Source organism: Podarcis cretensis (assembly GCF_951804945.1).
Source record: "Podarcis cretensis genome assembly, chromosome: 14".
Taxonomy (NCBI): domain Eukaryota; kingdom Metazoa; phylum Chordata; class Lepidosauria; order Squamata; family Lacertidae; genus Podarcis; species Podarcis cretensis.
In genome coordinates, this window is record NC_137183.1 from 18,202,282 (window position 1) to 18,227,803 (window position 25,522).

At 44.1% G+C, this 25,522-nt stretch overlaps 2 protein-coding genes across 7 annotated transcripts in view; both read right to left on the minus strand.

Annotated features, from left to right (window-relative positions):
• The window catches only part of CEMIP (cell migration inducing hyaluronidase 1), a 169,699-nt gene that overhangs the window by 88,168 nt on the left and 56,009 nt on the right, over nucleotides 1-25,522 (minus strand). The window contains exon 1 of one of the 4 annotated variants that reach the window (XM_079954190.1): nucleotides 623-1,173. The exons of the other annotated variants lie outside the window; for them this stretch is intronic. The gene's annotated coding sequence lies outside the window, so the exon portion shown is untranslated. Of the gene's footprint in view, nucleotides 1-622; nucleotides 1,174-25,522 lie in introns of those variants that run through there. 4 annotated transcript variants of the gene reach the window in all.
• The window catches only part of LOC307203408 (cell surface hyaluronidase CEMIP2-like), a 94,557-nt gene continuing 74,981 nt past the window's right edge, over nucleotides 5,947-25,522 (minus strand). For 2 of the 3 annotated variants that reach the window (XM_079954175.1, XM_079954176.1), the window contains 5 exons: nucleotides 23,616-23,838; nucleotides 18,899-19,000; nucleotides 17,771-17,931; nucleotides 14,238-14,347; nucleotides 5,947-6,285 (listed from right to left, as the gene is read on the minus strand). In XM_079954175.1, coding sequence (XP_079810301.1) covers nucleotides 6,071-6,285; nucleotides 14,238-14,347; nucleotides 17,771-17,931; nucleotides 18,899-19,000; nucleotides 23,616-23,838 — 811 coding nt within the window. In that variant the 3' untranslated portion in view covers nucleotides 5,947-6,070. Of the gene's footprint in view, nucleotides 6,286-14,237; nucleotides 14,348-17,770; nucleotides 17,932-18,898; nucleotides 19,001-23,615; nucleotides 23,839-25,522 lie in introns of those variants that run through there. The other variant, XM_079954177.1, reaches the window with a different exon arrangement.

The window sequence follows — 25,522 nt, forward strand, 5'->3', positions numbered from 1 at the left end:
AGAATTTCAAATTCCTTTTAGTGTACAGTGCAGCCATGCTGCCTCACTTACCTGGCTTGGGAACTAGGTACCCAGTTCAGTGAAGAAAGCTTGCTTGCATTTGACCCTTTATTATAAGAGGTTTTCTCTGCAGAAACCCACAGCTGAAGCTTTTCAGGCCACAGAGTTTAAAAACAATCAACGACAGCTGCTCATTGCTGCAAATCAAGCAGCACCCTTCCTAAATAAGAATACCGAGGATTTTATTTGGCCAAAGGCGCGAAAAGTCAAAACAGGTATAAAATGGGTATATATTCGTAGTGGGCATGGAAGTATTTGAAGAATGCATATTCTGTGCCCCACATCGTTTGGTTTCCACCACCTCTAAATACTCCCGAGATACGGTACATTTAGGAATTCCCATTTCTGTCAGCAGTGACACATTTATTGTGATGGATGTGCAATTACTGCTGGGCACACAGTGTACGAAATAGGAAGCTGATATAACAGCAGTATTAAGCCTGGAGTGCAAATATGCAAAATGTCTTGGGTTATCATATGTCCAAGGTCTCCTCTGATAGCTCTCTCCAGAACTAAAAATACTTAAAAGAGGGGAAAAGAAGAAGAAAAATAGTTCCCTTACCTGCTGTTCAGCAAATCCCTCTTGGGTTCTCCTTCCCTTCCTCAATCTGTTTCCTTTCTGGCAGTTCTCAGGTGTCCTTCTGCCACACAGCACTCGGGGGGGGGGGGAAGGAACCCTGTTTTATTTGACACACTTTTGAGTCGCGTTAGCAATTGGTGTGCCGTGGTTTGGAAGCAAGTCAGTGGAATGATGTCAGGCGGGCAGGCAAGACGGCCAGCTCAAGAGGGGAACTTACTCACCACCAGGGAGCCAAACTTTGGCCAACAACAGTTCAGCTTAAAATGAACAGGATATTTCTCTGTCTTTTAAAGGCAGGGGTCAGGAAGCCTTTGTCCCAGGGCTCAAATGTGCCCCCCTAGGTCTGTCAAGTCCTCGGGACACCCAGGCTATATCTCTTGTGTGCTCCTTGAGAGCTTTGGCCTGGATGGAGGAGGGATGGATGTGTGTGTAAATCTCTGATTTGCGTGTGGAAGGCAGCTTGCTATACAAAAACAAAAATGGCATCCGTGGCTCCGCCCACTACAAGCATGGGACCTGTTCAAGAAACCCTACTCTGTGGAAGAAATTTAAAGACTATTTAGCTAAATATGTCAAAATAATTTAATTAGAAAAGCTTGCAAATATCAGATAAGCTTAGGATTTAAGTATGTAAGGATAGAAATTAAGATGTTTAAAGACAAATTTGAAAGAATGAAAGATGTTAAGTGACTAAGTTCATTTTTTGAGAAAATTGAGTTTGGAAAACTGTTAAAATGATATATAATGAAATTCAACCAAGGAGATTTGAGGAAGTAACTAAATAATGTTACCAGGATTTAAACAGGATGTATGTTTGTTTGTTTGTCTGTGTGTTTGTGTTTTAAAATTTTTGGAAAACTAATTAAAAAAAGAAAGAAAAGAAACCCTGCTCTGGTTACCTCAGCAAAAGCGACCATAACTCAGCAAGTTGTGTGTTGCACCAGCCTCACCAAGAGTTACCATTTCACGTTGTTCTTCACGATCCCACTATATAATTATACAGGAAGAAAATATTTACCCCCTCAGGAAGGGGGAACATAAGAGGTGCAGTTTTGTTGAAAACAAGCCTCAGAAACCAACATAGACCTTTCTATCAACGTCATTTTCTATATGCACATCAACGTATAGGGTTCCACAACATCTGGGTCAAGAAACCATAAGCTTACCAGAAAGAAAACAGTGGTTTTCAAAACCGTTTCCTCCCCCCCCCCCTTCAGATAATTCTGTCAACACCAATTTTCCACTAAAACGTGCAATGAAATCCCTGAACATTGCAGGTGATTCTGGATCTTGTTAGGAACATAGGAATTGTACCATTGGCCCATTTAGTGCAGAATTATCACTGACTAGAAGTGAGCCACCACAGTTTTAGACCAGGGTGTTTCTCTGCAAGACTTGGGAGATGTCAGGGAATGGTAGTTTGTTAAAGTAGTTGAGGGTTATTAGGAGGCCTTTATTCTCTCCACAGAGCTACAATATCCAGAGTTCCCTGGGAAGAAGGATTAACTGTTAAGCTACTCTGGAAAACTGTAGCTCTGTGAGTGGAATAGAAGGTCTCCTAACATCTCTCAGCATCCATAACAAAGTCCCAGTCCCACGATTCCACTAGGGGAAGTCCTGGCTGTTTAAATTGGTATGATACAGCTTTAAAGTGCAGATTGCAGATGGGGCCTGGGTGACCTTGAACAAGCCACCCTTCTCTCTCTGCCTAAACTACCTCACAGGGTTGTTCTGGAGTCAAAATGGGGAGGGAAAGAATCGTGTTCCTTGGAAGGTGAGGGGTATATATAAATAGGATGGCATGGTAAAGAACCTGGAGCCTGAGCCCAGCGAAGGGCAATTTATTCCACACTGAAATGCTTACAAATCCAGCACAGAATTCACAAAGCAGATGGATAAAATTATATAATCGTTCACTGCACGGCACATGCCAAGTTAAATGGAAAAAGGAAACTTTTACTCTGAGATTAGACAAGTAAGTAAGTGGGTTTGTCGCCTTCCATTTCGCTTTACAAGCGGAGCTCCACACCCAACGGAGGTTTCTTGAGACCAACCATTATTTATTTATTATCACATTTATATTCCTCCAAGAAGTTCAACGTGAGACACACACAGTTCTCCCCCTCCTCATTTTATCCTCACAACAGCCCCATGAAATAGGTTAGTGACTGGCCCAAGGTCACCAAGTGAGTTCCATAATTTGAACCCTGATCTCCAATGTCCTAGAGCACCACCCTAACCACTACACCACACAGCCCAATAGCACAATGAATGTAATTATTACAGTGACATTCCCCACCTTAGAAGGTGTTCTTGTCATATACTGTATGTTATTAAGCTTTAGATCCATTCACCGATGAACTGTTTTGTGCCTGGATCCCAGAAGCAGTAATTTTGTTTTGTAGGAAATCCTATAGGGGCAGTTCCTATGGGAACTGCTGCAAGCAATTCCATCTAGGCATGTCTTAATTGGAACTTAGTCTTAGGCCCAGAATATCAAAACTGTCTGGATTATGGATGCAGGGAGGAAGCGATTTCTGTGCTATCCTGTGTTCATCTCAACCAGCGCTGTTTCTGTACCGCTACAGTTCAGCCTCTGCTGAAACCCACATTATATGTCTCGCTATCTGCTCTGGCTGAAGGTGACATAGTTTTCAACACATTTCCATGGACGGGAAATGCCAAGGCAAAACAGTGGTACCTCAGGTTACATACGCTTCAGGTTACAGACTCCGCTAACCCAGAAATAGTGCTTCAGGTTAAGAACTTTGCTTCAGGATGAGAACAAAATCGTGCTCCAGCGGCACGGCGGCAACAGGAGGCCCCATTAGCTAAAGTGGTGCTTCAGGTTAAGAACAGACCTCCAGAACGAATTAAGTACTTAACCTGAGGTACCACTGTACAAAAACTAACAAGTGGTATTCAATTCAGTTTTATTCAGAGTAGACCCACTGACATGAATGAGCATAATAGGTCTACTGTAAGTAAAACATAGTTGAATACCACCAAACACAGTTACTTACCTAAATTCATGGATTAAAAAACAATAGTGAATTCCACTCATATCTGCTTGCATAATTTCCATTCCTGACCTTGGGTGAACATGCACATTGTGGCAATGTCTGCTCCCATTTCAGTCTTTGACAGAATTATCTGACATCCCTAGTCTGGATTTCCCCTAAAGCAATTGAAAGAGAAGATACAAGATGGGCTGCCATTTTCCTGATTTTGCCGTTTAGAAAACACACATTGACTAGAAGAAAGGGAGAGGTGCTACATTAAAAAAAATATATGTTGGGCTAGCATTACCCATCTCCATATTGAGATTGCCAATGGCAGCATTCAGTCCTAGAATACACTGAAATGACAACAAAGAGTGCCTCTGTGCAAATGCAGAATGCATTTTTGTTTTTCACTGATTAATTGCACCTCACCTCCACATTTCTAGGATTAAAGAACACAGCTTCCAGGATGGAGGCCTGGCTTCCAGCCAGACTTAAACCACAGCACTATTCTGGATAGAAACGAAAGAGTACACTTCCGGGTTGGCGCCATCGCCGAATGGCGGACTCCCTCCGAGCTCCGGAGGGTGCCTGCTCGGCAGGGGCTGGGTCCTGCCGCGCCGGCCATGCGGGGGCCCTCAAAAACCATGGGTGCTGAAACCCATGGACATGGTGACTCGGCGGGCACCGTTTGCGCCCCCCCCGACCCGCGAAGGAGCCGGGGACGGGGGGTGGTGTGGTGCTATGAGTCTTCCGCTTCCCCTGCCGAGTGAAGCCGCATGCCATTTGACGGAGAGCGCTGACTTCTTCTATTGAAAATTTGGACTAAAAAGAATAACCCGTGAGTAATTGGGAAACCGGATTTAAAAGGAAAAAAATTTTAAATTTGGAACGAGCGGGGGAGGTGCAAAAAGGAAGTCCGTCTCCCCCCTGTTGTAGAGGACTTAAAGCAAGATTTGACAACTAAGATCGAGAGAAGGGTTTATTTTTTATTGATAAAGTTATTAATTTCAGGATGGAAAATTACAAGATTGAGCTGGAGGAGAAAAGTGGAATGTGTGAGCTAAAATGTAACACCCCCCCCCGGGAACCGGGAGCGATCCGTGAGAGCGCCTGATGAGGAGATATAGAGGCTTTGACAGCTGTCAAAGTAGCTGTCAAAGTTGAAGAATAAAAAGAGAACTTTGTTACGATGACTTTGCCGGTTACATTTGCTACAATTTGGATATAAATTGTTGAAAACAAGGGATAACAAGTTATTCTGACTTTTGGGTGTGATTTGGAAAGAAACTGAGTTATCATAATCCCTCTAGAGGGGGCTTTGGGACATTACAAGAATTGCTGTAAGTGGAAAAATACGCATGGAATTGGACAGGACTTCTTATCTCCTGGGAAAACTGCAGAAATGAAACATTATTTTGTCTACAGAGGTCTCTACACTAAAGGAGACAATAGATCTATCTATTGAAGAATGGAAGGGACTTGACGCAAGTTTTTGTTCCTGAACAAATAAAGCCTCTGTAGAGGAACTAGAAGCTTTTGGAATCAGAACGTTTTTGCAGTGGAACAGGGAAAGAAACCAGAGGAAAGTGAGGAAAGAGAACAACAAGAATTGGACAAAGCTGGAAGTGGGAACATTTGAGACATCCAGATTTAAAAGGTCTAAGAAATAAAAAAAAAATGAGTTTTACTCTTAAATATAGAGATCTGGATGGAAAAAAGAATGGACCTTCTTGAGATAGAGTCCTTCCAAGATTGGGTGTTCGAAACTAAAGACTACTAAAAAGATGGCAAAGACTATTAAAAAGACGGCAAAGTGGAGCGGAGAGAGATTTGGACCTAGATGTGGGATCTCCAGGCGGACAGCAGATATTGATGGACATTGGGGATCATAACCGGGAAAGGGGGGAGGGAAATTTGGAATCCAAAGGGTGTAAAATTATATTTTGTTCTTTATTTCTTATTCTGTTCTGCATATTAAAGTGGGGAATTCGTGGAAGGGAACAGGGGTCAATTTTAGGGGGGGGAAATATTTTTAATATTGGGTCAATGATAATAAGTTCAAAATTTGGGGTAAGAACTTGCTGAAGTAATTTAAGAGAATTGGAATATAAGAGGGGGTGAGGTGGGGAAGTCCGGGAAAAATGTTAACGAAAATAAGGTTTAAGTAAATGTTCTTTTTCTTTCTTTTTCTTTTTTCTGTTATATCTGGAAATTTCAATAAATATTATTTAAAAAAAAAAGAAACGAAAAGAGTACAGGCTCTGAAAAACAAACAAACACAAACTACACTTCCCCTCCCACTTTGTCATATCAGAATATATTTATTAGCTGCAAAATAAAGTTGTTTTTTTTACAATCTTGTAAAAACAAGAAGACTAAGAGTTATGCCCCCTCCTTACAGGCAAGCCAATGAACAAAGTATGGTTCAGTTGTGTTTGTTTTCTAGCCTTTGTGGAGTTTTGCCTTCCTCGGTTTTCACAAAGTCCTGAAGTTTTGTTGCATCAACTGAGCATCTGTACTCTCTCAACATCAGGGGCACGTAATATTGGAGAGAAGCGGATTTCTGATCAGCAGCGTGGTTGTGGATTTTAATCCAGTAGGGCGTGGGGTTTCCTTTATATCCAAGCATCGCAAAACTACCTATAGGGATGGAGAGAGTAAGAGAGGCAGTGAGAGAGAGGGAGAGAGAGAGAAAAGAGAGAGAGAGAGAGAGAGAGAGAGAGAGAGAGAGAGAGAGAGAAGGAATTGGGGAGAATGGATGTGATTACTATCAGACAATAATCAAATAACATACAATAATCCTTACAATTTTTGCAATCTTAGATTTTCCAAATTCCTGTGCAGTCTTGATCAAATTCCTTGAAAAAACTATCAATAACCGATTTGTTCTCCACATAACCAACTTTTTTCTTTCTTCAAACCTTGCATTTTAGTTCATAATAAATACAATGGTTTGTATTTATGGAAGGAGAAAATATCAAAACAACAATGCATACAATAGATCCATATAAAGTCCATACCCATAAATAAAACAATAAAGAATACATAGACGTAAAGATGGATATAAAACCATTACATGATACTTTCATATTATCACTAAGATAGGTGTATTCCTCTAACTTATTATGTCATTATATACAAAAAAAAATATGAACTCAGGTTTTCAAATAAATAAATAGGTTGCATACTTCCCCCTAACTCTTGTATGAACCAGCTAGCAAACCCTTAAGTCCAATCCTCTAGCAATGATGTTTATATTCCCCACCACCACCCAAAATTGTGGCATATTATTATGCTAGCAACTGTTAAGAAATGTATTATCATTTCTGTATCCTCTAACTCTTTTATATTGCCAAAAAATAAAATTAGTTGATCATAACCTAAAGGGGTACTAATTTTATTTATTACAGCAGAGCAGAAAATCCTTATTTTACAGCAGGACCAAAATATTAGACAACCAATTTCTATTTACCTTTTTGAATACATGCATGCATCTGAGAGGAGCTATTAACAAAAGCAGACACAGGTTCCGTATCACATACTCATGCACCTAATGTAAACATCCCTTATGTTGGACATTGCTCAGCATAATTGCAGCCCAAGCTTCTTAAAGCCAGTGAACTTGCAGATCTGATATCTGAGCGCCCCTGAACAGAATCTGAAGAATAGAATCATACAGACAGAATAAAAGGACCTGGTGCTAGTAAATCAGTTCTTAAGAGTTTGCATACCAATTCCTGTACCAGTCCACTGCCCACACTGGCTTTCATCCCAGTATCAGTGGAAATTTCTTAACATCTGAGTGGCACTCTTTATTTACCTACTCATTTATTTACTAATTAAATATCCACTTGTGGATGCTGGCCATCTGGGGTGTGTGCATTAGGACCCACAAGACTCTAGGGGGCCCACCAGCCCCAGAAACCATCTCAAACTGTCACATATGATAATCTGATTATATATGCAGCAGTTATCCAACATTTCTGGTTTGTTTTTAATTTTCCTCTGACAGAAGCATGCCAAATCTGAAGCTTGCCTGCCACTACCAATCAGAGAGGCCTGCAGTGGGAATTTCCCAGAGGCTAAGACATGCACTAATGTAGTGACATCATGGCACATGTCTTAATGCCATCCGGCTTTCTACTACTTTTTGGAGAGCTTCTTGCCACAGGCTTTCCTACAGTGGAGGCTACTTGTTTGGTCTGCCTCCCTTTCTGACTGCTATAGTTGCTTACGTTTAAACGCAGAGTGGCAACGCGAAGGAACTCCTGCTCCTGGTGTAGAGCTTTGTTTAGTTTCTGTTTTAAAGTGTTCACCTAACTACTCCAAAGCATCACTTGCTTTCCTACCCAACTCACACCCCCTAAATCTGTTCTGAAGGCTCCTCAAACCCTCTAAAGCAGATTTGGGGTATGAGCAGGGAGAGGAAAGTGGGGAACAGAGGCGCCGCCTTGTGCTCAAGATTGAGGGGAACTGGTGCACACACAATGTTGTATTGTCAGGAGGAGACCAAGCATGGAGTCCAGCATGGCGAGGTTTCAATGGCCGGCAGCTCCTCCTCTCTCACATTCAAGAGGAGTTTGTGCAATGCTTGGCTCCGCGCTCGGCCTCCTCCACCCCACCCCCCCAACACTGAGAAGACACCTCAGCCTTATAGAGTTGGTGCACCCGGTGGGGAAGAATCCCATTGTGCTAGCACAAGAATGGAGTTGAATGCTGCCCTGGTATACTGTATATAAATGCAGCTGTTAGCAGACTGAGTTGCTAGATGCTGAGTTGATAAGATGCTCTCCCACTCCCAAACTAAACTGGGAAGAGAGACCAAAACGTCTTTCACACAGTGGCCTACAACACAAGTATGGCTATCACTGATGCTTTGCCTAATGTAGGACTGGGGAACCAGCGGCCTTCTAAATGTTGTTGGATTCCCATCTCCCATCGTCCATGGTCCATGCTAGCTGGGAGTTGAAGTCCACAAACACCTGGAGGAGCACAGGTTCTCCACACTCAGTAGCCTAATGTACTTACAAGGACTCTTCTCTAGAAGAGTGCCCCACAATTGCAACATGATATCATGAACTTCTCGTATATCACATGGGTATCTTGAGAGGTAGGACATCACCCCGGAGACCTCCAGAGGACAAAGCATACCTAGATGTCTTTGACTGCTAATGCTAAGAACTTCACACACTACTGAAATTGGGATACTTATTGACACAGAGGTTTTGAAAGACAGCTCTGTGCCAAAGCACAGAGGGAGATCAGGATTGCTTTGGTCAGCACTGCCATGCCTTCCCTGTTGTTCCTGTATTGGGAATTCCGATTTGCAAGTGATCCAACATACCGCAAACAGGCCAGAATTAATACGATTGGAATGTTGCAAAATCCCACAGTACAATGGGATCTGCATATTTGGACCTCTGTTACGAACTCCAGTGCATGATGGCAGGGAGGGGGGGCAGGATCCTAAGGAAAGGGCAGGTTGCCACAACTGCACTGCAAATATTGGTTGGATGCCAACCTAAGTCTAGCAAATCCACTGATGGCGAAAACCTGGTTTTGTAATTATACGGAAAGCATTCCTCCTCCCATTATCACTCAAATGTGGAATGTGACAGCCCCTTTCAAAAGTGTAGGACAATGCAATTAACAAGCGTGAGGGCAAATACCACCACACACCTTCAAACTGGCAGGGGATGGGTTTTTAATCAGCCTGACTGTGATGATCCAGGCAGGAATTTGTCTAGGATGGAATGTGGACTATGGGGAAAGTTTAAACACCCCTTCTCTGTGGTCCCTCCTCCAAGCGCTCTCAGAGTCGTGAATGACATTGCCCCACTAACACAGTGTTGAGGAATTTATGCACTGCTGAGAAAAGCGTTGCCTAGCACAAGTCCAGTGCTTTTTGCTTACCAAGGAATTTTTTGTGAATGTGTTTTCTAATCGCCACCCCACCTGAAATTAAACTGCGTATTCCCACTACGAAAGGAAAATACTGTACAGTGGTACCTCGGGTTAAGTACTTAATTCATTCCGGAGGTCCGTTCTTAACCTGAAACTGTTCTTAACCTGAAGCACCACTTTAGCTAATGTGGCCTCCTGCTGCCGCCACGCCACCGGAGCACAATTTCTGTTCTTATCCTGAAGCAAAGTTCTTAACCTGAAGAACTATTTCTAGGTTAGCGGAGTGTGTAACCTGAAGCGTATGTAACCTGAGGTACCACTGTATTGCCAAATACTGTAGGAATGCACAACTCTCAAACAAGTGCAAAAGCAGGACAGTCAGTTGCTTGGCGATCAATAAGGGCCAGGAGCAAAATTAGCTCATCTGTGCCTAAACTATTCTGCAATATTACAGAGGCAATTCAGCATGACTACTTTTTAAGTTAGGCATGGGGGAGAAATTTGTATCAGTTCACATTTTAAGGTAGGAACCTATGTAATGCACACTTCCCAAAGCTATGCAGACTGAAACATATTTGTCCTTCAGAATTAGCTCATCTCTGAATTTTGCAATGCTGTTCTTGCACTGCAAAGAGAAAGAAAGAAAAGTGTATATACTAGTGCAAAGCATGAATACATTTGTGCAGTGCTTTTTCCCCTAAAAAAATGTTTAGGGGTTCTCTCATTCCATCTGAGACTCAGGAAACACCATGATAGGAAATGAGGCCACCATCGGGGGTAGCAATGGAACTGACAATTCACTGTGCTAGAGAAGAAACTAAAATAATTTAAAAAATTAGTTTCTTCTCCCGTTAGATTCACAAAATGTTTAGGGGTATGTGTACCCTTGTGTTCCTCCCGAAAAAAAGCACTGCATTTGTGAAAATAAGACAAAAAAATGCATTATATTAGAAGAAATTGCTTGCAAAAAAGAGTTTATTAGGATCAAAAAGCTGATAAATTTTCCTGTGGGCTTTAAAAAAAAATAAATAAATTTGCAAGCCAGTGTGGAAATGCATCAAACTGAACTGAAAACTGAAAAAATGAGAAACTGAGAAAAACCTAAACCAACAGATTCATCCGTCCTTATTATGACAGTAAACTTCAGGCCGAATTTCAGTCTGAAGTTCTTGTTCGATAGCATCAGCTTTCCAAGGGTGGTGCTAATGAAAACCACAGAACCAAAAAGCAAAACAACACTACTAATCTCTGACTGGAAACAAAATCCACGTCCACTGTTGACCTCTTAAGCAACTAAGCTGAACCACAGGCAGCTGGCTGACTGACAGCGTTATCAATTAAAGTGTTACAATGTTTACAAGAAAAAGGAAAAAGAAGTGAAATTTGGCTACATCGCATGCCTGCTTTTTCAAATGAATTGCTGTAGGGAAAAATCAAGGTACAATAAGGCATATATGCCAATTACCTTTGCACAAAATACCATTTAAAGCAGTGTTTCCCAACCTTGGGTCTCCAGCTGCTGTTGGACTACAATTCCCATCATCCCTGACTATTGGTCTTGCTAGCAAGGGATGATGGGAGTTGTAGTCCAAAAACAGCTGGAGACCCAAGGTTGGGAAACACTGATTTAAAGCACAATTTTTATGTCAGACTAGCTGAGACAGATTTTCTGACCTGTTGGGAGATCACTGGGATACTTTATAAAGATCCTTACAGAATAAATGGATTGGTCTTGCTGAGTCTGTTACTCTGAAAAGACAAGCAATTTCCAGCTGCACAACTGTAGCCTGGGAAGAGTCCTACCAACACACAGCCTGGCTTCTCAAAACAGAAGCAAAACAGCTTTCAGGGTGTTCAAAGGCAAGCAAAGTAAAAGGATGATACAGGAGCAGGCATTGCTTGCACACCAGGCCAGATTTATCACATCCCTTTCAAACTGACATGGGACGCAGGTGGCGCTGTGGGTTAAAGCCTCAGCGCCTAGGGCTTGCTGATCGAAAGGTTGGCGGTTCGAATCCCTGCGGCGGGGTGCGCTCCCGCTGCTCGGTCCCAGCGCCTGCCAACCTAGCAGTTCAAAAGCATCTCCGGGTGCAAGTAGATAAATAGGGACCGCTTACCAGCGGGAAGGTAAACGGCGTTTCCGTGTGCGGCTCTGGCTCTGGCCAGAGCAGCGATGTCACGCTGGCCACGTGACCCGGAAGTGTCTCCGGACAGCGCTGGCCCCTGGCCTCTTAAGTGAGATGGGCGCACAACCCCAGAGTCTGTCAAGACTGGCCCGTACGGGCAGGGGTACCTTTACCTTTACCGTTCAAACTGAATGCCCAGTCCTATTTTGCAATGAAAACAAAAACTCAGAAAATTAAACTAAACCCTGCACCCCCTTTCTCCAACTGCAATAGCGAGGGGACTAACATGTCCTTACATGACCCCTGGGACCGACTCCACTTGTGCACTTGAACTTCAAAAGAAAAAGCGCTGCAGAATGGAATGCCAGAGAAGGAAGCTTCAGCATAACTTTGCACTTTGGCCTGAGGAACAAGCAGAGTGATGAAGCATTTGGTTCCTAAACGACACAGATACGTAAGGCTTGCCCTAAATGGTTTTGTAGCTTTAGAGCAATGGTAGGGACCTTGTGGCTTTCCAGACGTTATTGGACTACAGCTCCCATCCAGCAAGGTCAGTAGTCAGGAATTATGGGAGTTGTAGTCCAACAATGGGGGGACGACGACACAGGTTAGTGATAAGGGACTTCAACTTCCTGACTCTTCAGGTTACTAGACTGGAAAGTGAGTTGTTGACAAGAGAGTCCTCATTATTATAAAAGCCCAGGTGCACTTACTTTCCTGAGTTACTCCTATATTCAGTTCCGCCTAGTAAGGTAATATGAGAATATGCCGAGTTTGCAGATCATGGCTTGTTTGAGTAAAGCAATCCTGACTCCCCAAGTTTGGGTGCAACAGTAAGTCAGGGGTAGTGACTTGTTTCTCATTAGCAGGCGAGACTGACACATTCACAGCAAGCCATTAGCTAAGGTTTACTGTGACATGATAATGTACTCGGTGTATTTCTGAACAGTGATGCAGCTGGGTCATTTTAGAGTCTTATTAATGGTCTGAAGGGAGGTATCCCTCTTTAGGTATCGCTTTGAAATGTGTTGAAGTTCACCCTGACACAGTTGAGCCCCCCTGCCCCTGTTCATTCTGCAATGGGGCACTAGGTTTCTGCCATGCTGCCAACTCCATCACAGAGAACTAGAGGAGACTCTTGAGAGTCCCATGGACTGCAAGAAGATCAAACCTATCCATTCTTAAGGAAATCAGCCCTGAGTGTTCACTAGAAGGATAGATCCTGAAGCTGAGGCTCCAATACTTTGGCCACCTCATGAGAAGAGAAGACTCCCTGGAAAAGACCCTGATGCTGGGAAAGATGGAGGGCACAAGGAGAAGGGGACGACAGAGGATGAGATGGTTGGACAGTGTTCTCGAAGCTACCAGCATGAGTTTGACCAAACTGTGGGAGGCAGTGGAAGACAGGAGTGTCTGGCATGCTCTGGTCCATGGGGTCACGAAGAGTTGGGCATGACTAAACTACTAAACAACAACACCAACAAAATAGGGGAGACCCATTGCCTTCATGCTGTACTTAGGAACTTCAGTAGGCATCAGGTGGTCTATTAGAAGGACTTTTTCTGAATCAGCAAATCAAGCCTTATCTTCTGGTTTACCTTCGGGGAGCCGAGTGCAACCATTGTGGCACCAAACCTTGGAATCATCACTTCAATGAAGCCAGCAGTGACAGCCATCATCGTCAAGAACCCGGCAGTCAAGGCTAGCCCAAGGCTAGCCAATTCGATCTGGAGTAATCTGAAACTTATCTGTTCCTTTGGGGTCTGAAAACGAGCCTCTACCAAAACAACTTCAAGGATACAGCTGAACAAGGACGTGTGTCTGATTTCCCGAAACGTCTTTTTCTAACCTTGAGCAGTGAAGAATAAAAGGTCACTCAAAAATGCTCTCCACACACTTTGGAAATGGTTTTCACTGAATAGGATCAATACCGAACCACAACTGCAAAAAGCCCATGTCACCTTTTCTTACGTACTTGCTTCTGAACTACAGAATTTCCCATTATACTGAAATTATTGTTATTTTTTAAATGGAAGGTGACAAAGGCTACATCTGCACCATACATCTAACAGAAGAAGGCAAGAAAAACCTGTTCTATCAGGCCTGCAGCCCACCTGGTCCAGAATCCTGTTCTCACAGTGGCCAACCAGATGCCCAAGGAAAGCCTGCAAGCAGGGCCTGAGTTCGAGAGCACTCTCCTCCTGTGGTTTCCAGCAACCGATATTCAGAAACACACTGTCTTTGACTCTGGAAGCCATCATGGCTAGCAGGCGTTCATCCTCCATGTATTTTTATAATCCTCTTTTAAAGCATGAGATCATTTACAAACAAGTTAAAAAGCAATCCATGTTCTAGACACATTATACATTCCTCCATTGCGGGTATTGTCCATTTCTTCTTACTCTCTGCTTCCAGAAGTTGTGGAATAGGAGACAAAGTACTTTTGTGGATCAAGAACTAGGTAGGTAGCAGAAAGCAGAGACCTCTGGAACGAATTAAATACTTAACCCGAGGTACCACTGTATTTCACCATATGTAAAGTCACATAATTCATATAATCACCTTTTTTGTGGAATGCAATCGGCTTTGCAGAACCTAACGTGGTGAACACAGGCATTAAAGAGGTTCCCATGACTTTGGCAGGGTCTCTAGTACACACAAGAACAATAGATCTGGAAGAGAAGAAGAGAACAGAATAGTAGCATGCATACCACGATGGGAAGAATGGCATCCTCTTTCTCTCCCCAGGAATAGTTAATAGTTCAAGGAAAGCCTTACACAAGACGACCCCCAGAATTAAGTGATAAGCATAAGGTCCACTTAGCCCACAGCAGAAATAAGACAGGGAGTGTGTCACAATCTTAACTTAGCAAGAATGTCAGGTATATCAGGCAGGGGTTTAGCCAGCCAGTTGTCACAAATCTCAGAGAGTCTCTCCCTTGCACTCATACTCTTTACTACTGCCCTAACTCCTGCTAAGTCCATCACCATTGGCATGCCGCCGGCTCTGTTTAGGGCAAGCATACCCCTGAACTTGACCTTCTGAGCTTGTTGTGTGAATTGCTATGCTTTTCGAGTGGCTTATTTCATTGTACGTTTTAAAGAAGGATGTTTTCTTCTGTATTTTAATCATGTCTGATTTTTTATTATTATTGTAAACATCTTAGAAGCCATTTTGGCAAGTATGCAATGTATAAATTTAAATGATAAGGTGACTAAAAATAGTAACGTTGGTGACAAGACAGCCCTCAGTGCTACAACCCCTTCTTCCTTAACCCCCAAGGGAAAGGCAGCCCCCCCCCCCCGATCTTGAAGAGTTAGGCCTTCCTTAACCTTTTATATCCTTCTCCCCGAAGCTTTCTATAGCTGGCTAATGTGGTTTCTGAACCAGAATTGTGATATCTGGTTCCTCCCACAGGATCTTAACACCTTTTATATTCTGCCTCTGCCTTGCTCCCACTGAGTCACCAACAAGTTCTGGCTAAAAAGCAAGGAATGACAGGCTAACACTACAAGCCAGACCAACAAAAGAAACCTCTCGCATGACAAAAACTTTCCCTCCCATCCTGCCCCCACAACTGCAAGGATTATATAAAGGCTGGTGTTGGACATTCAGACAAAGATATACTGGTTCCAGTTCCTGCTCTTCCACAAACACCAGTGGGTGTTTTAGGACAAGTCACTGTCTCTCAGCCTAGTCAACGTCACAGGGTTCTTAATGAGGACAAAATTGGCTAAGCCAATTGATCTTGCTGCCTTGATCTTCTTAGAAGAAAGGCGGGATGTAAACAAGGCTATACTTATTAGAATTAATACAAAGCAGCAAATACTGCATGGGCTTTAACCTGGGAAGTCACGAGTTCAAATCCCTCAGGTTACATAACATCATCTCAGGCACCTATTCATATGATGTTAGTAGCCTTTATTAACAAATAGTGCTTGCAATGTGCAATAAATGTGAAAATTGACAATGGCAGCAACAACTATAATGCTGCTGCTGCAATTTTAATTGCTTGCTGCTGTGGGCTCCTTTGGGAGCAACGGCAGGATATATTATTATTAATTATTATTATTAATTAAATTTCTGTACTACCCTTCAGCTGAAGATCACAGGGTGGTTTACCACAACAATACATACCATAATAGCAAAGAAAAACAATAACCCCTTCCACACATGGTTTAAAAGGCCAAAGATTGTTTAAGTAGCCAAAGGCCTAGAGAAGGGGAACATTTTTGCCTGGCAGCTAAAGATATGGAATGAAGGCACCAGACGAGCCTCCCTGGGGAGAGCATTCCACAAGAGGGGAGCCACCACAGAAACAGCCCCGTCTCATGTTGGCACCCACTGGGCCTCTTGTGGAGGAGACATATGAAGAAGGGCCTCAGGTGATGATTGTAGGGACCGGGTCAAGTCATATTGGGAAAAGGCAGCTTTTGAGATATTGTGGTGCTGAGTTGTTTAAGGCTTCATAGGTCAAATCCAGCGCTTTGAATTGGGCCTGGAAACTAATTGCAGTGCAGTCGAGCCAGGATGCTCAAGCCATCTTGCCCCAGTGAGCGGTAATAAACCATCATAATAAATATCCAAAAGGACATTGAAGTGATGCACAAAACAGAAATAAATATAACACAATAGCAATAACCAGATGAAGTCCTATTAAAACAACATTATACAGTTCCAGAATAAATAGCAACCAGGCCAGGATTATCCTGCTGGAAAGGCCTAGCAGAATAAAAATGGGTTGTGTCCAACCTTATTCATACTAAAGAGCAGATCCATTGAAATTAATGAGCATGACCAGATTCAATACTCTGAGCAGAACTTAGTTGGCGACAAACCTATGTCTTCAAAAGCAGTCAAAATCCCCAAAGCGCTGGCATCTGCCTTAAATTCATCAGTGGGGACTGCTTCTCGAAAAGCCACAGGTTCTACTTATACAATGGAATTTCTCTTCCCTCTCCCTGACATCTGCTCTGGAAGTTCCCCAAACCCTCTGCAGCAAATTTGGGCCGGGGGTGTGTGTGTGATGTATGCCAAGGGTGCCCAAGAGGGGAAGCTCTGTTGTGGAACACAACCCTTTATAGTTGGATTTAAAACCCTCATCAGCATTGCTACAGAATGCATGTCAAGGGCAAATTGCACTATAATAAGTGCTTCCAACCCCTCATGACTGCAAGTTATACACTGAGATGTGATAGCTGCAGATGAGTCAGGTCTGCGGCCGTGAACTGCTCTGGACGAGAAATCTGTTTTCAGGTTATTTGACCTGCTTTTGCCTGCAGCCAGGGTTTTTTGTGTGTGTGTCTATAAACCTCTGTTGTTCCATGTTTATGTGGCGACGCAGAAGAAGCCACAAGGAATGTGGAACAGATGCAGAAAGGGAGAGGATCCCGCTCCACTTCTTAAAACACATCCAAGTTGCAAAAAGACTCCGCAGGGCAGACGGACAGGGCAAGTCCAGTCTGCAACTTGTGTTAAAAAAGAGGAGAAAGCTGGGGGGGGGGGGAGAGAGAGAAAATGGGGTTGGAGTGGGGAAAATCTCACACCAAGTCTTATTGGAAAGTCTAGCAGCACAGCACCTCTGATTTAAATCTGTCCAAAAAAGAGAGGGAGAGGGAGAAAAGGAGAACCTGGCAGAAATAAATAGGACAAGATTCAGAAATGGAAAAGAGAGAGAGAGAGAGAGAGAGAGAGAGAGAGAGAGAGAGAGAGGGGGGGGAGGGAGGGAGGGAGGGAGGGAGGGAGGGAGAATTATTGGCTGCTGGGAAATTATAGACTTGGCACTTGGTGAAAGTTACAGAATCAAGAATGCTTAATAAGATGACAAAAAACCATTCTTATCTATCGTTTGGTGGAAAAGCAGCCATTAACTTCACGTGGCTGCCAGCTCCTTATGTCGCTGCCAGCTTTCCAGCGCTACATTTCCACCCGCCGTGACCTAGGAGGCAGCCTTTTGAGACACACATAGTTTGAAGTTTTCATTAGCTTCCGTCAGATTCTTCCAGGCATACATTTCAAGTTGCAAAAAAGTAGGTCATTTCCCTCCTGCCAACCCCCCCACCCCCATGCAGCAAACTCTTGCCCCATCACCCACCTTTTGTTTATAGTTGTTTCAACATAATTGGTTATGGTGCTGGCAGCCTTTGAAGCGGCGGCTGCATCAACATGCTGCCGGCTCACAACTGCGCCCGAGCATGCGTCGAGAACCAGGAAAAGTATCCCCTGGCCATGGAACAAGAAAAGGTTGTCGTTGACCTGCAACACACACAGAAAAGGGCAGAGTTAGCTGCAGGCAGTCTGTATGCAAATATCAAAGGGTCCTATGTGGCAGTTTCCAGTCTACAGTTGGAACTTAACGAAGCTAAGCTCTTGTCAAATGCAAGGAACTGTCTGGGAAATTTGTGTGTTACAATGGTACCTCGGTTTAAGAACAGTCCGGTTTAAGAAAGATTTGGTTTACAAACTCCGTGAAACCGGAAATAGTGTCCTGGTTTGAGAACTTTACCTCGGTCTAAGAACAGAATCCGAACGGTGGAAGGGCACCAGTGGTGGGAGGTCTCATTAGGGAAAGTGTGCCTCGGTTTAAGAACAGACTTCTGGAAGGGATTAAGTTCGTAAACCAAGGTACCACTGTATTTCACTTTATCTCACCCTTTTCGCAAAGGGATGAGGGCATCCTAGAACAAGGACTGAGAACCCCTCTAGAAGTTGCTGGACTACAAATCCCATCAACCCCAACCACTGGTGATGGGGGCGTGCGCGCTGAGTCCATCATCATTTGCAAGGCCACAGGTGGCCCTTCCCTGGTGCACACCAGACCCCACCCATTTATCCTTCCAGCCATCTTGGTGAAGGTGGGGTTGTATCATCCAAAGCTAGTTTGAAGTCCATATTGTGATATCGGTTTCATAATTTTTGACCTGGCAATGTATCGCGAATCGTGTGTGTGATGCAAAAATCACAACAGAATAAAAAAAAATTCCTTCCAGTAGCACCTTAGAGACCAACTAAGTTTGTTATTGGTATGAGCTTTTGTGTGCATGCACACTTCTTCAGATACACTTCTTTGTATCTGAAGAAGTGTGCATGCACACGAAAGCTAGACAGAGAGATAACAACTGCACACTTCTCCCAGGCCTGAATATGACCCTCTAAATGACTATAACCCTCTGCCTCTCACTGTAATGCATTTGGTGAAGCTGCCATGCCTATTTGCACATACCTTAATAAAAGCCGCCTTTGAGTAGTTCTCCAGGTCTGCTCTTCTGACAGACTGGATTTGGATCCGAAGGTATCTAACTGAAGGTGTACTAGTAACAGCAACCTGCAATTATAAAGGAAGAATTGCCACCTCAGATTAAACACACGGCATTCATTGCCTTGGGATGTTACAGTGTGAAACCCTGCAGGCTCCCAGATGTTGTCAGGCAAGGATCCCCATCACCCCCCCCAACCATTGGGCTATGCTGGCTGGGGTTGGCAGGAGTCATCACCAAGGATTAAGATAAATCAAGACCGCTGAAGGCTACCTTGAGCCTGAGAGACAGACAAATTTCAGGGAGAGTAACTCCCTCAGTGGCCAACAGCAGGAAACAAATTGTTTTATTTTTGAATGAAAGTACTTATGTGCTGTTCCTCTCGTAAAATATCAAGGCGGTGTGCAGTAATATAAAAACCATTTAAAGCAGTGGAGAACCGTGAATGGCTACTCTAGAAAAGGCTGAACACAGGCCTAGCTGCAAAAAAATAATAAAACAAAATAAAATAAAATACTTCCAAGTGTGCACATGACTTGACCCAAAGAATTCTCCCTCACAGAGCTACAATTCCCAGCACCCTTAAACTACAGTTCTCAGAATTCTTGGGAGTGGGATAGGGTGTTCTTTAGATGTGCTTTAAGTGTGGTTTACATGCATGCTGTGTACTCAGCTCAAGAGACAGCCCTTGGAGGGGAACCTGCAGCAAAATGGCACACTGTGGAGTACAGTCATACCTCGGGTTACAGACACTTCAGGTCGCATTTTTTCGGGTTACGGACCTGCCGAAACCCGGAAGTACCAGAACAGTTAATTCCAGGTTTCGGCGGTCGCACATATGCAGAAGTGCTAAATCACGTTTGCGCATGCACAGAAGCGCCAAATTGCAACCTGCGCATGCGCAGACGCACCGCTTCTGGTTGTGAACGTGCATCCTGCACGGATCACGTTCGCAACCTTAGCGTCCACCATATTCCTGTTCAGGGGTCCAGACAATCATGGACTTTCCCAAGATATTCCATCCTATTCTCTCCCCCTTGTTTTGTATCTGCTGGCCCCCCCGCCCCAACCATCAATGCCTTTGAGCACGCTCAGTCCTCTTTACCCCATTTGACAGTTCTCCCTCCTCATCATTTTTATCTTTTTGTGCTTCTGCAAATCCCTTGGGCTTCCCCCGAAGGCTGTGGATACCTCCCCCTCCTGTATGCCATTTTGGCTACAAGAGGATTCGCGCCGAGAGAAAATGCATTTGCTATTAGTACATGGGATGGAATGCCTGTGGTCAGGGTGACGACCTCATTCACAGTTGCTGGGAGACTTCAAGAGAAAACAGCTCGGTTCAAAAGGTTGGCAGACCACATGCAACAGCCTGCAGGGGTGTGTGTATAGCAGCGCAGCCCCACCCACCCCCAAAATGCTTGCAACCAAGCAAAGGATCACATGAAGGCACTGGTTTTATGAACTGGTTGCCTCTGCACAATAGTTATACCGCACATATGACAGTATCTGCATTTATATACTCTGGCACATATGGAGGAACCAAGTTTACAGACTCCTGTACAGACTGGAAAATTTGTCAGCAAGCTCTTGGGACTCATACAAGGATATGCATGGGATTCACAGAGTGTTGGGGGCAGGCCAATAGGGGCATTTGTTGTGTGGCTCCCTCACATAACAACACTAGGCCTTTCAAATGACCCAACATGGCAATTATATTCCTAAAAATGAAGTCAGAGGGTACATCCTTCAGCAGATGGTTTAAGGGTAGCAATTTTGTGCAACTGCAATTTGGGACTCTCATGGCAGCCGCAGAGCACACTGTTTCCCTGTAGGGCAGGGGTGGGCGCCGTTTTTCTCTCACGGGCTGCATTCCTTCAAGGATGATCCGTCAGGGGTTGAATGCCAACCACAGACAGGGCTGAGCCCAGTAGTGGGTGAGCTCACCTTCTCTCTCTCTAGCTGCATACACACTATACCATCAGAGCACACTGGAAGCACATTCTCTCCCTCAAAGAATTCTGGGTACTGTTGTTTGCCCCTCACAGAGGGGTTAGCATTCCCAGCCAGTGGTGGAGCTTCATACTCCGGAACCAGGGGGCGGAGAGCCGGAGGGGCTGGCGTGCATCTTGGGGGTGTGGTGCGCCGCCTGCGGGGGCATGGCACCCAGCGTGGGTGGGGGGCAGCCACGATGGCACCCCACAGGGGTTGCGCTGCCAGGGGCAGCACACTCCCCCTGCACTCCTCTTCCTCCGCTAGTGTTCCCAGCAACCCTTAAACTACAGTGCCCAGAATTCTTTGAGGAAAGGATGTTCTTTCACGGCCTAGTGTGCACACAGCCAAAGCCTGCTGTTTCTTTTTCTGCCTCAAGCCCCTTTCCTCCCCACCCAGAGGTCTGAACTGATCACTTGCAGAGAGCTTTCTGAAATCAGGCGGAGGCAGTGGCGTAGCATGGGGGGGTGCAGGGGGGGCGGCCACACCGGGCGCAACATCTGGGGTTAGGTTTAGGGGGCGCAAATCCACGGGTTAGGGGGCGCAAATTACTTGCCTTGCCCCGGGTGCTGACAACTCACGCTACACCACTGGGCGGAGGGTCACGGGATACACAAAGGAGACCACTGAATCAACACCCCACCACACCGTGTCTCTAGCTAATAGGGCTTACAGAAAGGGCCTACAGCACAAGGCAAGGAAGGAGAAAACCCAAGGATCAGTTTGACTCTGGATAATCTTCAGTCTGCCATAGCAATGGGAGATCCTGCCTTTCAAGCAATGAACTCTGAGATGCGGGACGGGGGAGAAAATGACAAAAGCAGAAAGGCTAAGAAATATCTCTGATGATTGTAGCAAGCTAAGGATCAATACAAGAGTGATATTCTGTAATTACCACTTGTTTTCACAAGTGTAAGGTGCAGGGAAGAGAGAACAATCTTTTAACAATTTGTCAACTCTGAGTGATAACTGTAAATACAATTACTTGCAGGATTGCCTGACCCCCTTATTCCCGCACTTGTAAGAAATTAAATTTTTTTAAGGGTGACAGCATCTACACTTTGGAACTCCCTGCCTACTGACACCAGGAAGGCGTCTTCATTATGCACTTTCAACACCTGCTTAAAATAATTTCGTTCAGGCAAGCCTATCCACATAGATGTTGAAGTGATTTAATCTTTTTTTTTTTACAGTTAATTTTTATTATTGTAAAATGTTTTTACCTGACAATTCCAATTATTTCTTGCAAATTTAGTTCAATAAATAAAAGGTTCTAGGAATAACAGGAGCTTGCTCGGATTAGCATGAGGAGATTAGCTGTACTGCATTATTAAATCAGAAGAACTGTTAATTGCCTGGGACTCAAGTTTCCAAAGGAATTTTAATTACATTTGCTAAGAGCTTGCAAGCAAGGTATTTTCCACAGATTATATATTTAGGATGCACTTGCAATTCTTCTGTATAAAATGCAGTTCTCATGGGCTGTTGTCTGGCTACAACAAAAGGAAATTACCCATGTACAATAGAGAAAGGAAATTATAGTTTGCACAACTATTCTAGAAATTATTAAAAAAAAACACCTTTCAGTAATATTCAGGATGAAATTACAGGGATTGGAGCCCAGGAGAGTGGCAGCGGACAACATATTCCTGCACTCCGTAGTTGGGGTATTGCTAAGGGTGACACATGCCCCAAAGTGTCCTTGGTATGTACTAGGTGGCAGGCTTTTAGTGTGGCACTTCCAGCCCTCTGGAATCAGTTACCAACTAAAATTAGAGAAGCACCTTGTATTTTGACATTTAGGCCGCTATTGAAGATGTTTGCTTAAGAAGGCTGCTACTGAAGGTTGACCCAGCCATTTTATGAAAAAACAAACAAAAGTTCAACAATTGTAGAAATGGTTTCATGGCTTTTTCTTTACTGAGTCAGTCCTCTTTTGCATCTTATCTTATTTTACTTCAAACCGCTTCAGTAGCCTTTGGTTACTGTCTGCTCAGTTCAAGTGCTGCTAAGTGTCGAAGGAAAACTTACTCTCCCCTCCCTTTTACTGGTTTTGCATCTTGAACCAGGACTTCCCTTACTATGGAAGACTGTTCTCTAAAGTAGGACACAGGGTCCCCTATACAGTGGTACCTCTGGTTGTGAACGGGATCCGTTCCGGAGGCCTGTTCGCAACATGACAAGACCGCAACCTGCAGCGGCTCGTCTGCACATGCACGGGTTGCGATTCGCCACTTCTGCGCATGCACGTGACATCATTTTGTGCTTCTGTGCATGCGTGAGCGACGAAACCCAGAAGCGGCGAATCGCAACCCACACATGTGCAGACACGCCGCTGCGGGTTGCACTCTTTTCATATTGCGAACGGGCCTCCGGAATGGATCCCGTTCGCAACCAGAGGTGCCACTGTATAGGGGACCCTGTGTCCTACAGAAGTAACAAAACCTTTCCGGTATTTCCGGGTTGCCGCAGGATGTAACCTGAAAGAACGTAACATGAAGTGGATGTAACATGAGGTATGACTGTATTAGACTGCAATACTGAGGCCCCAGCTTAAGAACCAGGTATTTGGGTCAGAATGGGCCTCAATGTGAGGGAGGGACAATGGGAGCCAGGGACCTCTCCCCAAGAATTCCCACAGAACACCTATCCTTGTCCCAATTCACCCAATGAAAGAAGAACTCTATACTGTACCCAAGGAGCCCCGCACTGACTACAAGGCACTGCCTGGTGCTGAATTCGTGCGGGCTGTGAAGCTTTCCTTCCGATGTCTTTTTCCAAAAAGGGATTAGGAACACAACTCCAGGGACGTCCCGCGGGCATCGAGGCTGTTATCTTAAGGCGTTCGCAGCCACGTTCAGAGCAGTAGCTGTGGCCCTTCCGAGTTTCATGTGCTTGAAGTTGGACAAAGAGATACCTATTAATATGAAGAGCATGACAAAGGGGGGAAATTGAACCACAGTTGCTAGTCAAGTTCACACATCACACTAAACCGTAGTTTAAAGCAAAGCTACGGTTTAGTGTGAATGAGCAGCAGTGTGCTGTTGCATGCAACTCAGAGAGTTCCTGCAGCACTCCTCTTCCACTCCTGTGGCTGACTCAGTGTAGACAAAACAAACCTGAATCTGGTTTGTTGCATCATCTTGAACCTAGGCTTCACCCTTAGTGAGTTCATAGTAGAAGCAAAATTAAAACCCAGAGACTTCCCGGTTTGAAACTCCTTCTCTTAGCGATACATAGGAGGAAGCTTCCTTCCCTATAGATCAGCCTAAGGATTAAGATCAGCAGTAAGTTCAGGTTGGAGGGCAAAGCACACAGTAGTTTATGCCAGGGCCTTCTCAGGAATGGCTCCAAAAATGTGGAACTCCCTCCTCATAGAGGGACACCTGGCACCACCTGTTTTCAGCTCCTGCTGGCCGCTGAAGATGCACCTCTTTATCTTGACCCTTAAAAATCGAAGAATTTATTTTAGTGTCCTTGCTGTAAAGTGTTGTATGGGCGATTGATTTTGTGATTATGGTTGGGGTTTGCATTTTGTTTTTATGTGCTATAACCTGCCATGAGACCTTTTGGTGAAGGATGAGTAAGATAATAATGATAATGATAATTTAATACTGTTTTTAAAAATATCAATTATTGATTTAAAGCAATTAATAGTGTTATCGATTATTATCATGCATTAAGATGTACCTGAAAAAAGTGAGAGGAAGATTCACTCTCAACATAAGCTACAAAAAGAAAAAATCTCACCTGGTTCTGTTAACCTAAAAAAGAAAAAAAAAGAAACCAGCCGTAATTTGCTGCTACTTAGTAAACTTGCTGAACCCTGGGATTCCATTCAGGCCACAGCCAAAATAAATAAAAATAATAATCAAATCCATGTGCTGAGCTCTTAAGTACAACAGATGACACGTCCTCATAAATAACTGCAACTAGTAAAATCCACACGCTGGTAAACAACAAGTTTACATAATTTGGGATAACGCGACATACAGTTCTACAAGGAAGGACTAGGCAAAAACAAGCTCATTGTGAAAGTTGCAGGTACAAGAGAGTCCTTTCTGATCTGGGACATGCAATGCACTCCAAGCCTTGACGGGTCAATGGTGTTGTGTCTAAACACAGAACTCAAGGTTCTATTTTTAACTCGGCATTCATAAATCGAACGCAGCCTCCGTGGTCAGAGTGAAGCAATGCAGATGCAGAAAATACATTTTTGAACACGGTGTACATTTGCCCTTTTAAAAAAACCCCAAACCCTACTTCAGCAGATGATTCTATTGTCTCCCCTCCAGTCACAGTGGGCTTAAAAATAAAAATTTAACTACAAGCATGTGGTTTACACTGTGGACCAAACATATGTAGCTGTTACTATTATTAGTAAGCTTCTTTATTATTGATACCAGAGAAGCACCAAAAGTTCATAGCTGAGCTTGGGGACACATAAATAAACACATGTGCAGCACATAGGCCATGATAGCACTGGGGCCGTATGGAAAGCACAGTAACTCTGTGGTACATCACATGCTATGCATACAAGTTCAGTCCCCAGCATCTCCAGAGAGGCATGGAAGAAATCCCTGTTTGGCAGCCTAGGTGTG